The following is a 15,299-nucleotide window of genomic DNA, read 5'->3' on the forward strand; positions in this document are numbered from 1 at the left end:
AAGTACACTTATTTCATATTGTTAATGTTATTCATCAATGTGACATTGCAAATATAAGCCCTCTTAAAGCTTAAGTCACTGAAGTGTTTGATTCAAGTCTTTTAACATGGTGATAGTACATTTTGTTTATATGTTTTCCCTTCATAGTTTTTCATGAAGAAATGCTATTAACTCACTTTTTTTTTTTTTTTTTTTTAAAGCACAATGAACTGTCCTGGGTATTTTTTTATTTGCCCCTCCACTTCCACTCCCCTATTTTCCACACTGTTCTTTGCTGTGGGATTCTGATATTCTGTATATGCTACATTAATAGCTTTTCTTACTCTATGGCTTCTGGTTTGTTTCGAAGAGGGAGGTCACTAAGGGAGAAGAGTGAGGGGAGGGTACTTAGTCCTTCTTCCCCTCTCCCACCTTGGGCTGACTACATCTCATCATTAAAAGTGACAATAGCCTAACAGGTAGGTGCCCTCTCCACATGGGTCTTTCCCCTCATCCCTTAGAATCTGGGGGAGGGAATACCAAAGTTGTTAATAGTTCCAGAGTATTGCATTATTGCTTGTTTCCCTACATCCCGGTTACATTTTTGCCAATGCAGGTGACCTTAGGAAAACATGGGTTTGAACTGCACCCGTCCACTTGCAGGACTTTTTACAGTATTCTAAATGTATTTTCCTCTTTCTTATGACTTTCTTAATAACATTTTATTTCTTTAGCTTACTATATCTTTAGGAATATAGTATATAATACATATAACATGCAAAATATGCATTGTTTTATGTTATTGGTAAGGCTTCTGCTCAACAGTTGGCTATTAGTAGTTAGCTTTTTGAGGAGTCAAAAGTTATGCAGATTTTCAACTATGCCAGGCAGGGGTCAGTTCCTGCAAGACCCACATTGCTCAAAATCATCTGTATTTCCCAGCCTTTCTCTCAATCTACAACTTGGGAAAATTGTGGATTTCCTTGTGACCGTTTCATAAAGGAAGAAAAAGCCTGGTTTATGGATGGAACTGTGTGGTAAGCCAGATGTTCCAGCTGTTTATGGTCTTTACATTGAATTTTTAAGGAGGCATACAGAGTATGTTCTGCATTCTTATGCTTTCGAATGTGTTCAATAAAACCTAGATATGCTTTATTAGGACCAAAGAAGTTTATATTTATTTTAAATATCAAAATAACACAAAAGAACTAGTTCAATATACAATACACTTCCTAGTCTTCACAGAGAACTGAATTTTTCTATAAAGACATTTGTATTTATGAAACATGAGACAGCTAAAATATCTATGTAACACAAGATACTTCACACACAGTTGACAAAATAATGAATTTTGATATTTTAGATTTTTCTTTGTAATTGCTTTTAAGTGTCCTTTAATGATTAAGAACAAAACTTATGATTTGAGACTGAAGGCTAAGTTTAAAAGCATTTCCACTTTAATGTACATCATGAATCCCCTTAATCAGAACACTTACTACACAACATAGAGCAGCTAAATGCTCACCTCTGTACTCATTCTTTTTGGCAGCCACACTCATCTATTGTAATACAGTTGTATCTATAGGGATAAGAAAAGTCCAATTGTTGGAAGAAATAAAAATTTTGTAATTACACCACAGTACACTGTCCAACTTTAACGCAAGCAGGAATATCAAGCAAAGAGGCAAAATAACAATGAGAAGTATACATGCTCTTCATTCAAGAAATGTTTTAGACTCTCCAACAATAATGCAAGCACTGAAATTACTTTTTTTTACTTAAGAATTAAAAAAAAGATATGTCCGTCTTTGTATAACTTCTATTCTCTGAATATAATTCTTATTTTCTCTTTGTATAAATGGCTGCAGAGGCTAAATTTAAATTGTCTTGAGATTCTTCAATAGTCATAGATTTAAGATCAATACATAGCAAGGTGAATGAAACATGAAGAGTAAACAAAACATAGTCACTCTCTCTACCAAGACCTTCTTTCTCTCATCTTCCACACAACCTAATCCTATTACTTCTATCTTATTAATGCTACTTCCAAAGGGAAGAGCAGAAAGCATGCTAATATTCTAGGATAAAAGGATCTTTAAGTTGAAATAACATTAGAGGAAACAAGGGGCTGATCCCCCCAAAAGAACACTATAGATTTTACCGAGAGGAATGTGCAAAAGGGGGAGGATCTATGGAAGGATTGCCTATAGGTCCTAGAAATTATTTAGAAAATTACTCTCATATTATCCATTATTCACTGTAATCACAAGTAACATTTATCATAATAGTATTTAAAAAGTTTTAGAAATGCTACTTGTTCCTTATTAAAGAATACATTTTTAGTCACTTCAAATTTGGCACTGAATCTTAGAACAATCCAAATATGACTTTAAAAGTCCTAATTTTTCCTGAGTTCATCAACTCAAATTGTATGTTGTTTGGGATGTTGCTGCTCTTAATGAGAAACTCATCTCAAACCATCACCTCTAGTTCAGTTTTAGGCAAACTGAAATGAGAAGCCATTCAATGTAGAGCTGTGTAGTTATGGGAACTAATTATTTTTAAAAAGGGAGGGGAGGGTGGGTGGGAGGAGGAGACAGTGAGGCAGACACACTACTCATTTGATTTTATTTGTCAGATTCCTCTAATAAGTATCTAGAGACAGGCCCTGGAGTGGCTTCACAGTAACTATAAAGGCCACAAAAGAGATTTAACGAAACCAAATTTTCACACTAGTACTTAGTGCCATTTTCCTAAATAACCATAAAGTAATCTAAAAAAAGGGTTGCCTGTCCAGCAGGCAGCACAAACATAAAACCCATAACAACAACAACAAAATCAAAATCATTTATTAACCAGTACAATCTAGCCAGCAGAATCAATTTTAAGCAACTACAACACATTGAAAAGGCACAAAGCATTCAATTCAGAAAAGACTGGGTATAAAAAGGACACTGTCAAAGAGCTAATGCTCTAAATCTGACTTTTCATCAATGATATGTTAAAGATGATCTGTAGGAAGAGAACTCAAACTTATAAACATACCAGTTTGTGTTTTTGTTTGCAATTAAAGAGTAAAAAGCAACGAATGATATTTACTTACTTATTAGCCCTTAACAGTTTGTAGTCACTCTGCAAAGATGTCTTGACATTTTTAAAGTTGACAGAAAATTATTAGTGTACCTATTTCATGACCTACAGTCGCTTAAAAGGAAGTCACTTAATAAAGCACCAGTTTAAAACCCTATTTATGCTACTCCTTTTCTCCCAGCAATAAATGACTAAATTACTTAAAAGTATGCAAAGATCATTACCTTTACTATTGTTGGTTAAATCTTGCTGGCATGAAGAACAAACCCTAATCTTAAATGGTATTTTCGGCTGCAAAAAATAGGTGGGGTTTCTTATAAAAATAACTTCAACTTGTCTTAAAAAAAAATTCTAAGGCAAAATTATTTTAATAGTGTAGTGTAAAAAATAAGCTTATTACTTAGCATTTAATAGTGTCCACTTAAAGATAACATTCAATTAATTAAACTGAGGAAAACTGAGTATTCTTACTTGTAATTGGTTTGTCAGTATGACTATTCCCAGAGTATTTTCTTCTGTTTTTATTTTTATACATATAAACACAAACAATCTTAGTATTCAAACTAATGATTTTTTTTTTTTTAAATCCATAATCCTAGGACTTCAACTGTGCTTCTTTGGACAAATATTTATTCAAACAACAAAGAATTTTAATTCTTTTAAACTATTTTAATACCTACTAAAAATCTTTGGTGCATTTAAGTAAAAACTGATTAGGTTAACAAATTTCTACATTTGATAAATTATTCAATTTACATATTAAGTGCTAACTGCTATAGCTAAAAAATTAATTTAAAACAATAAATTATGCTCATAAAATAAAAAATTCTGAATGAGGCTAAACTTAGTTGCAAGATTCAAAATTAAGTATAGTTATACAAAATTAATGGATTTTAGAGTTAATGGGACATTTGTCCAAATACTCCAAATTAAATATTACAAAAGGTTAACTGAAAAAGAGTAGGCCTCATTTCATATTTTTTGTGCCAACTTCAACAACATATATACATTCAGTTTGCCCAAATCCATGAGGTTTTCATAATTTTAAAATTTCCTATATTCTAATTTTGGAAATTAGAGGCAGCAGATTTGTGTGTGTTAGTCCACCCGCTGAGATCAGTTCTTCCTAAGAATTATGTTATCTAATTCCCAGACTGCTTAAGATTACATGAGAAAATGTAGTGCCTGGCACATAGTTAAGCATTTATTAATGCTAGCTTTCTTTCCCTATTAGTAGCTCTGCCATTTATTAATGATGTGAGCTTACTGAGTCCTTTATCTTAACCTCAGATTCTTTTTCTCTAAAATGGGAATATAGTAAGTACATCCTTTCTCTTTCAGAGCTGCTTATGAGGTTAAACGAGATAACTGAAAGCATTTTAAAAGACAGTAAACCAATATTCAAGTTTATCTACAATTATAACTAAATATAATTCTATTTCACTTTATATAAGAGATGTATTCCAGAAAAGTTTTATACTGTAAACCAATACCTACAATCAAATTATAGGGGAATTATTATGAAAAGAATCCTAAAGTAAATACCTTCAAAAAGCAAAGTATTCTTTTCAATGTGAAAATGCAACACCCTATTTCTTTCTTGCTACCAAGCATATAATATACTGTACACAGACACATACGTGCCATCTGCCTTTCTGTAAGTCCAAACTCTTCTACAATGGTTTCTGTTACTGTAAGGCAGGGTATACTTGTAGGTATTATTTCATTTCATTATAGTAAGGTTTTTAGTTAAAATCTCGCTGGTCTTTATGATAAAAATCATAAAGATCTATATTTTTACAAGTCATTTTGAAAGACTAACAGACTAATAGTACCTCAGATAGTCAAGTTCAATCATGTAAGTACCTCATATAACATTTCCACACAAAAGCAAGAATGTTTTAAAAAGAATACATTAATTATCTCTACTGGTGTCCTAGATTAATCACAACCAAACCCTGATAACTGAGGTGAACTCAGGTTGGTTTTGTTACTTACATGAGCTACTTTGGTTAACTGCCTCAATCTCAACATTTTTTCTCCTTTTGTTTTATTTCCACTAGTATGGTGAATTTTCCTGTAAAGTACCTTCATTTCTTAAGTGCTTCAGTAAACAAGTTTCCCCATTATTAAGTGGTTAAATTTCATTCATTAGAACTTCATTATTTTATTTGTGATTTTTTTCACAAGGGCTGGGCCAGACTTTACAGTTTACACAAAAAAAGTGCTTAAAGCAATTAGGAGTGTAAACAAAACTGAAATAGAAAACTCTTAAAATTGCTATTTTCCAGTAGTTTACATACAAATGACATGCTAGTAATAAATCAACCCTGCCTATTCTAATCCTTCAAGCAGCTCTACTAGGAAACATTATCCTAGTTTTAAGTTTAAATTGACTTGAAAATATGGAAAGTGCACATCTTTAAAGGTATTTTATAATTTTGACTTTTTTCCTCGATTAATTTTTATCACTGAGGTTTTTTTGCTCTGACTGCTATTTTTTTTCACCAAGTCCTCAACTTTTGTCTCCTACAAAAATAAAAATCAAGGATAATTACAGACATTAGGCTTATGTGAAAAACAAAATTAAAGGTCTTAGAGTACATGCAAATCTGTATACAAGTAGTGGTTCCCTTTAATTTAAGTAAACATTATGTTTTAAATTTGGCACCTTTGCTAACAATTACATATGAAATATCTAGGTTCTGTTTCCCAGAATTTCATTAGCCAATGTAAATGAGACCAAAAGTAGCTTGTTAGTTAAATTTCATTGATTAGTTATAATTGCCCCTCCTTTAGTGAGATGAAAATACATGCTATGATGTACTGTTGATGTTTCTTAAATGACAAAATATAAAAAGATGAACTTACCTTGAAAGCTATCTAGTTAAAACTGTCATAATTTGCTTTTAATACATTTTCAACTTCTATAATTTAATGCCTGTACATAAAAATTTGCATTTCTTATTCATAATTATTGAAGCATAGGTAAAAACCAATCATTTGGGTAATTATTTCAATTCTAGGGTTCATTTAACAAGCTAATCTTACATTAAAGTTAGCTTTCTGGCTTTGAATTTGCCAAAAGACCAAAGTATTAATAATAGCCTGAAATTATGGCCACATAAAAAACAACACAGAAATATCCAAGACTTCCCTATGAATTTAAATTCCTAATTCGATTGTTTAAAATGCTGAATGGATCATAAGTTAGGATAAGGAAAAGTTGCAATTATCGGCGTACTCTTACATTCTTTCTTAAAGGCTACATAGTCCTTAGGCTTGTTTAGAAGATGGTAAAGGGAGAAAAGAGGATTGAAACTAAAGAAGAATAAAAATTTCCACTGATAATTAAGGAAAAAACCAAAAACAAAGCCATAAAGTCAACAGCTAGTAATTTTGAAAAGTTTGAGAAACCATTAAAAATTAGCACTAAGTCATTTTTAAAAATCACAAAAATGTTCATTTCAAATATTATACCTCAAAATGTGTCCAAATAGATACTTGTATGCTCAGTAAACAGAGATACGTATTTTTCTTGATTTGAAATGGTTCTGAGGACTGGAGAAACAAGAGAAAATGAAAAAATAGCAGCCCTACTAATTTAAAAGCCATCAGTCTAGGCTACCATTAGCACATAACCATCTAAAAAGTCTGTGGAATGTTTAGATTTACTCATGAATGATGCTCATTATTAGAAATACTTTGTACAGCAGTAGCATTATCGAGGCCTAGTAATGTTCCAAGATAAGACTGTTCTCTAGGATCTAGCATTTGCTCAGGTCGTACTGGATGAACTATATTTGCAGGTTGAGGAGTAAGAGTATACTTTTCCAGAAAAGCTAAATCAGCTGCTCGGGGATAATCAGTTGATTGTGGCTGTGGCGACAAGATGTCATGAGAAGATGGTGGGAGGGTGGTGGTATGACGCACCAGATCACTCTGAGTGTCAGGCATCTGAACTGGAACCAGCGTTACTGGAACACATACTTCGGCAGACACGTTCTGTAACATAGTCTTGGCTTCTGCCTGATAAACTTTGGGCTGGTCCATATATTGTTTTGTTTCTGTTTGAAAGATTTTATCATCAGATGAGTACTCTACTGGCAAGGATACAAGTTTTTCCTCAGAAGTACCGAGAGGATCGTCAGGAGATTTTATGCCATGAACATGGTCAATGTGGTATTTCAGCTTGTCTTTCCGCTTAAATGTTGCATTACAGTGCTGACAGTTGAAAGGTCGGGCATCAGAGTGAATAACCAGGTGTTTTGTTAAAGTTTTCTTAATTCTAAAAGATTGATTGCAAATTTGACACTTGTATGGTTTTTCACCTGTATGAATAAAAATGAAATTAAGTGTAAAATGCACTCACTTGGTAAGACAATGATTTAAAGTAGCAAATTTTCCACACGAATACTCACAGGAACGTAATAATAGCAGTGATACTACATGCTATCACATAAGGGAGACCGTATATTAAGCCAGTGAAGAAAACAGGCTTGAACATTAAAAAGATCCGGTTTGAATTCTAGCAGTACCACTTACCACTCAAACTTGGAACAAGATAGTTTCCAAACGTAGTTTCTTCACCAGAAATATGGAATAACAATAGTACCTACCTCGGAGTTGGTAAATGGATTGAATGAGAAAATAAGTCGTGCTCAGATCTGTACCTGGTGTAAGTACTAAACGGACCCAGAGGATTATTATTGCTTGCTTTTATTCCCACTACGGCCCCTAAAAAAAGTTGTAAAACCAAAACATCTAATTTCCTCCCACGCAAGAAGGATAAAATGTAAAACTGCAACTTTGATTAACTGGGTTCTTAGATTCAGACTAAGAAATAGTGATACTTGGGATGCCTGGGTGGCTCAGTGGTTAAGCGCTTGCCTTTGGCCCAGGGCGTGATCCTGGAGTCCTGGGATCGAGTCCCACACCAAGCGCCCTGCATGGCGCCTGCCTCTCTCTCTGCCTATGTCTCTGCCTCTCTCTGTGTCTCTCATGAATAAATAAAAATCTTAAAAAAAAAAAAAAAAAAAGAAAAGAAATAGTGATACTTCTGTCTAGCCTGAGGTCATCGTAAGGAGAATTGATCAGGGTAAAGAACAAGGAAGTTGGACTAGTTTTCACTTCTTTGTGAGTCAGGTTTCCACACTGTAGTTTTGTTTTTAATATTAAACATTATAAATTCATAGGTTAGCCAATGTAGTAGTCAGAATAATGGCCTCCCAAAAATGTACAGGTTCTAGGAAGCTATAAATACTTTATTTTCCATGGCAACAGGGGCTGTGCAGATCTGATTAACAATTGAAATGGGGAGATTAACTGGATTATCCAGGTAGGCACAATTTAAACACATGAGTCTTCAAAAGTGGCCTGTTACTGAAGAAGAATGGGTCAGAGAGATGCAATGAGAACTCAGCCCCTGCATTGCTGGCTTTGAAAATGGAAAAAAGGGCCAGGACCCAAGATCCAAGAAATGTGGTGGCCTCCAGAAGTTGTGAAAGAAAGACGCTCAGCTTGTAAGAAGTAATAAAACTAGAATTTGCGTCTTGGTCCTACAGCTCAAAGAATGAGTTCTACCAAAAGGACAATTGAGAAAGAAACAGATTCTTCTCTAGAGCTGCCAGAAAGAAATGCAGCCATACCAACATCTAGATTTTAGACTTCTCATTAACAGAGTTGTAAATCATACACAATTATACTGTTTAAGAGGCTGTGGTGACCTGTTACAGCAGCAATACAGAACAAATAAGCCCACACAAAAAACTGTGTAACAGACACAGAGGCACTTATTTTTAAAGCTAAATGAAAAGGTTTTATAGTAATTGTTACATGGGTTTGTTGGTAGCACTGTTTTCTTCATCTCTCCATTTATGACAATGCCAAATCTAGAAAATTAAGAGAATTGCATCTTCAAGTTGAGCCACCAATATCAAACAATTAATTATTTGTTAAGTATTATTGCTTAATTGTTATTTTGTAGACCACTGGAACTTTCAAATCCCAATAACACAAAATTTATACAGACAGGACTGCTGGTTTCTGTACTATTAGACTTCTACTTGTTTCTGGACTTGTATCATTACTGATTATCACTAAAGAGGAAGTAAGACATGAAGTAATACATTATATAAAGGGTTAAAATTCCTGAAAAGATAGTATTTGCAACCATATAAAGAACACACTGTATCCACAATATGATTTCGCCTGAAATACCTAGAATCAGGGACAATATGAAAAAGGTCATAAAAGAGCATTCTGAAAAACAAAATTACACTTCCAAAATGCAAGAACTATAAAATTCTTTCTGTAATTCCTGGCATCAAACCAGTCACACCTGAAGCTTTTAATGATTTTTTTTTAAAATAAAAACCCTAGTAGAGCATTACTAACACCACCAACAAGCACAGAATTTATTTTTAAAGATAAAAATATTGGTTTTAAGCGTTCACCTTTGGCACAGTACTAACCATGATAATTTTTTAAGCACATTCATAAAAAAGCTTTTATGATGACTTAAAGTCATAGTCAATCAGTTTCAGTGTCCCAGAAATACTTTTAAGAAACTGAGACCCAAGTAGGCATATTTCTTTACGAAATTTCTATGATCATTTTAAGCAAATATTTTCCAACAGAAAAAATGAATTTAAGTTTGTAAAAAGAGCAAGATCAGCAAAGAAATATTGATATTATATTTAAAAAGCAAATCCAGATTGCTTAAAGATACACAGTGAAAAGGTTCAATACTATGAACTTAATGAAATGAGGAATACATATTAAAGAAATATACTTTCTACAGCAAGTCTTTCTGTAGCAAAATTATCGATTTGACAATAATTAATCCAAGTTGGATGCATCTCAAGATCAAATATCAGAGGCCTAAGGAGACAAAGGAAAGGTTTTTTGCAAGATATATATATATATATATAGAAAGTCTAGTTTTTAAGAGTAGAAGTAGAGAAAACAATGCTCAAAGAAATATAACCTACTTGTCAGCTAAAATCAGAGTAGCTTATGAGTTTTTAGAATTAAAAATTGTTGGGACACGTGAGTGGCTCAGCCAGTGAAGTGTCCAATTCTTGATTTCGGTTTCGGTCATCATCTCAGAGTCATGAGATCAAGCCCTGCATTAGGCTCTGTGCTCAGCACAGAGTCTGCTAGAGATGCTTTCCTCCCCTCTCCCTTTACGCCTCCCCTCATGAATGCTCTCTAAATATATAAAAACAAAACCTTTAGAATTAGAAAATGTCTTCCAGTGGATCAGTTGTGTTTAGATATTAAAAATTAGTATATTGGAATATAAATTGAGAATTCAGACTTGATGGGAGTAGTTTATGTCCCACTATGTCTCTTGCCAGTGAAGGGGAGAAGAAACAAGATTTTTAAAAACTCAAAAAAAAAAAATCTAATCCTTTGAGGCACTGAAGTACCAAAAAGGCAGTCAGGATGATTCTGGAGACACAGGTAGATAGAAAGGTGTTTTCTCTCCTCAATGTACTTTCAGATTTAATGTATGGGGAAACAGAGTCCAAGTGCCAGCTGAGGACCTCATGACACTCCACTAGAATGGGAAGATAAAAGCTGGAGTTTGGAACTAACAAGGATTTAAGGGGTCAAGAGCCTGGAAAGGAAAGAACAACGGAGAATTGAACAAAAATACCTATATATGCCAACACCCAAGATGAACATTTGCTGGATAAAATAGCTAGAAACCAGAGGCTAGGAAACTGAAGAGTTAAGCAGATATATGGCAGCAAGCCCAAGGGAACTGGGGAGACAAAGATTATAGAGTTTAAGTTTCACCAAAATGGGGAAGACTCTGGTACAAACATAATACTTCAGTTGAGACCCCAGAATCATGATGAACCAGAAGAAAGGTAGAGTAGAAATAGACCAAAAGAGATCAATGCCATCTCAGTCTGTGCACCTGTGACAAGAAAATTGATTATATCTGGGAAAGAATACAACTTGAAAAGCCTCTACAATTTTTCATTCACAAAATCTAAAGTTCAATTCACAACTGTCAGGCATATCAAGAAACAGAACCAAATGACCAAGTGCCAAAAGAAGGGGTAACAAAAAGATAAAAGATACAACTAAAGGTGAAGAAAAATTATGTAGACTAGAATATTAAAATGAATAGGATTAATATGTTCAAGAAAACAGAGAAAGAGAATTTCACCACAGAATTGGAATCTATGGGAAAAAGGAAATTCTGGAACAGATAAATAAAATTGAGTAATTCAGTAGATGGGTTTAAGAGCAAATTTGACACCACAAAAGAAATACTTAGTACAATGGTAAACGGATCAATAGGAGTTATCCATATGGAAGCACCCAGAAAAAGATTGAAAATACAGAAAGAGGGGCGCCTGGGTGGCTCAGCTGGTTAAGTGTCTAACTTGATTTCAGCTCAGGTCATGATCTCAGGATCATGAAAACAAGCCTTGCATGGGCTATGGGCTGGGTGTGGAGCCTGCCTAAGATTTTATCTCTCCATCTCCCTCTGCCCCTCCTACCTGTGTCATGCTTTTTCTCGCTCTAAAAAATGAAATTAAAAAAAGAAATACAGAAAGAGCATGAGATATATAAAAGACAAAATAAGATATCTTACATACATAAATTGGAGTCCCAGAAAAAGGAGAGAGCATAGAGCAAAAGCAGTATTTGAAAGAAAAACCAGCTAAGAATCTTCTTAAACAAAAAAAAAAAAAAAAAAAAAAAGAATCTTCTTAAACAAAAGAAAGACATCTTAAGTCACAGATGCAACAAGTTCTACAAACCTCATTAAAAAAACACACACACACATACACCCAAAACAAAACAAAACAAAATATTTTTAAAAATAGCAAAAAGCACATCTGGACACACCAAAATAAAACTACTAAAAATTAAAGACAGAAAAATCTTAAAGAGCAGCCAATTAAACAATTAAAGAGACATTTCCTTTAAATGAGCAACAATAACAGTATACTTTTTAACAAAAACAAAAGTTCAAAGAGGAAAAAATGACATACTTAGAATGTTCAAAGAAAATTAAGTACTAAAGTAAATTCTATAGTGAGAAAAAGTATTCTCCATGAAGAAAAATAGAAACATTTCAGATAATCAAAACCTAAGAGAACTGGTTACTTATCCTGCAGATATCCACCAAGGGGGAGTTCTTCATGCAGAAAGAAAAAATACTAGGTGGAAGAATGCAAGTGCAGAAAGCAGCAAACAGTAAAGGATAAATACATGGTTTAAAATAAATAATATGGGTTATTTAAACCGAACCAAAATATAATGTCTTATGTGGCTTAAAGTATATGTAGAATTAAAATACATAACATGCATAATAGGTGAGAGATAAAGGTGTTTTACAATCTTTGAATTGTCTAGAAATTGATAAAGAATTAACTTTAGACTCTAATAATTTATGAATATACACAGCAATCTTTAGGGTGACTACTAAAGAACAATGCAAGAACATACAATTAACAAGCTAACCGAGGGGAAAATGTATAATAAAAATTCTCCATGATTACAAGGAAGTGAAGACAAGGGAAAGAAAGTATCAAGGAACAGATGGGACAAATAGCATGACAGGTTTAAACCCAAATAAGTATCATGTAAAATTTTAATGACTAAACTCATCCTAATTAAAAGCAATTGTCATAAGAGATAATAAAATGATGTTCTAAACACACATCTTAAATACAGATCCACAGAAAGATTAGAAGCAAAAAGAAAGAAAAAATATATCATAACATCAGCGATGTAAAAATACTTAGAAAACCCTAATATTTAGGAATTGAGCAATGCAATTAAAAAATAAGCTATAAATCAGAGAATAAAGAATATACATTAGAAAATATTGTAAATGAATTGGAATAAAAACATGAACCAGAAAGTAAAGTGTGGAATCTAACTAAAATAGTGTTTAGGGGGCAACATAGAACTTTAAAATACATACAAGAAAAAAATAAAAAAAAAAAGAAATGCTAAAATTTAACAAGTTAGGCATTGATGTAGAAAAGCTAGGGAAAAACAGAAATTAATGCCAAAACATTTTTTGATAAAAAGCAGAAGTGAAATAAAAAACATGTATAAACAAGGGGAAAAAAATCCTATAGTCACTAAAATATATATATGATACCTTGAATTCTGCTGATAGACTTCATATTTTAGAGTTATTTAAAAATAAGAAAAAAAGATTTGACAGCTCTGTAACTATTAAAGAATCTTTCATTGAAGTCATTATCCAAAGAAAATGGGTTCAGAGGGATTTATCAGTGAATTCCTCCAAGTATGAATAAGGAAATAATGCCAACTTTACATAAACTCCTCCATTTCATTTAAAAAAGATGTGTTATTTCCCAAATCATTTTTTGAGGCCAGCATAGTCTTAATAAAAACCTGTCAGGAACACTACAAGGGGAAAAAAAAAAGGAATACGTCTAAATCAACACAGACCAAAAAAAAAAAAAAAACAGACACAAATTATAAGCAAATTAAACTATATAGTAATTGGATAATACATGATCAATTTGTGTTTATTTCAGGAATGAAAGATCTAATATTAAAAAATTAGGTAATGTAATTTATCTCATTAATAAAGGATAAAGATATGATCACCTCAATAAATACAGAAAAAATTTTTGATTAAATTCAATATCTATTCATGACACTCTTAATAAATTAGGAATGGATGGTAATTTATCTGACTGAGAAACAGTAACCTATAAAATATATAGAAACATCATACTTGATTATAAAATACTGAAAGCTTTTCCCTGGAGATTGAGAATAAGACAAATGACCACTATCAGTATTTCTATTCATATACTACTGGTGATGTCAACCAAAGCAATAAGGCCAACAGGGAAATAAAAGGACTTAAAAAGGGAGAAATTAAATTGTGACTATTCACAAATGGCCAGTTTGTATACTTGGAAAATCCAAAAAGAGCTAAACTATAAAAATATGAGAACTTAGCAAAGTCATTGGATAAAAAGTCAACATGCGAACTCAACTGCATTTCTATACATCAGAAACAAATACAAATAAAAATACAGTTTATAAAATTTTGTACAAGAAAATCAGACATCTAGGTATAAATGTAATAAAAATGTGTAAGATATCTACACTAAAAAACTATAACTTCTTTTTAAAAGTAGGCTCCATGCAAGAGTCACATGCTCCACCAAATGAGCCAGCCAGGTACCCCGCAAAAGTGTAACACCTTTGAGAAACAATTAAAAAGACTTAAGTTAATGTAGGGATTGTCCATGGATTGGATGATTCATTCAATATTATAAAGATAATCAATTATGGAAAAATTGGCTATATACTCAATGATATTCTAATAACATTCCCAGCAGGTGTTTATGTTTGGAAATTAATGTTTCAAATTTATATAAAAACATAAACAAGAATAAAGACATCAAAAAAGAACAAAGCTGGATAACCTACAGTACTAGATGTCAAAAGTCACAGTAATTTAAATGTATAGCAATGGTACAAGGATATAGTACAAAAGAACTGAACAGAGCCCAGCAACAAACCAGTATATATGATCTCTTAATTTAAAACACATACACCAATGAAATGCTGTAAAAAAAAGGATGGTCTTTCTAATAAATGGTTCTAGAGTAACTAGATAGCTACATGTAAAAAGAGAAAAGTAAAAAAGGAACTCTGACCTTTGCCTAATAATGAACACAAAAGTAACTTACAGAAGGTTCATAATCTAAATATCTAAATTAAAACATCTAAAAGGTAAGAGAAAAAAATATTAACAGCCTTGAAATAAGCAAAAATTTCTTCAAAAGGATACAGTAAGAACCTAACTGGAAAAAGAAAAACCCTGACACATGCCTTCTATAAAATTCAAGAACTTCAGTCACTGAGAGATATCATTACTACAGTGAAGAAGAAAGCCACAGAGTAGAATAAATTTGCAATTTAGATATCCAGCAATGGACTCATATCCAGAATACAGACAGAACTCCTATAAATCAATTAGAAAAAGACAATCCAGTTTAAGAAAAGCAGAAGAATGAATCAGGTGTTCCAAGAAAGAGGATATTCAAATGAGTACATGGGAAGGTGTATCATTACTTTCAGAGAGATGCACATTAAAGCCACTCGGAGACAGTGCTACATACCCATCAGAATGGCTTAAAACAAAGACAGTATCAAGTGCTGGTGAAAACATGGAGCAATCGGAATTCTCCTAAGTCACA

The 15,299-nt window shown here is 32.7% G+C and overlaps 1 protein-coding gene across 1 annotated transcript in view; it reads right to left on the minus strand.

Moving 5' to 3' along the window:
- Window positions 1–1,130: 1,130 nt before the first annotated feature.
- ZBTB41 (zinc finger and BTB domain containing 41) overlaps window positions 1,131–15,299 on the minus strand; it is a 45,675-nt gene continuing 31,506 nt past the window's right edge. The window contains exon 11 of the mRNA XM_041760263.1: window positions 1,131–7,400. Coding sequence (XP_041616197.1) covers window positions 6,745–7,400 — 656 coding nt within the window. The 3' untranslated portion in view covers window positions 1,131–6,744. The remainder of the gene's footprint in view (window positions 7,401–15,299) is intronic.

The sequence above is a fragment of the Vulpes lagopus genome, chromosome 1 (genome assembly GCF_018345385.1).
Source record: "Vulpes lagopus strain Blue_001 chromosome 1, ASM1834538v1, whole genome shotgun sequence".
NCBI lineage: Eukaryota > Metazoa > Chordata > Mammalia > Carnivora > Canidae > Vulpes > Vulpes lagopus.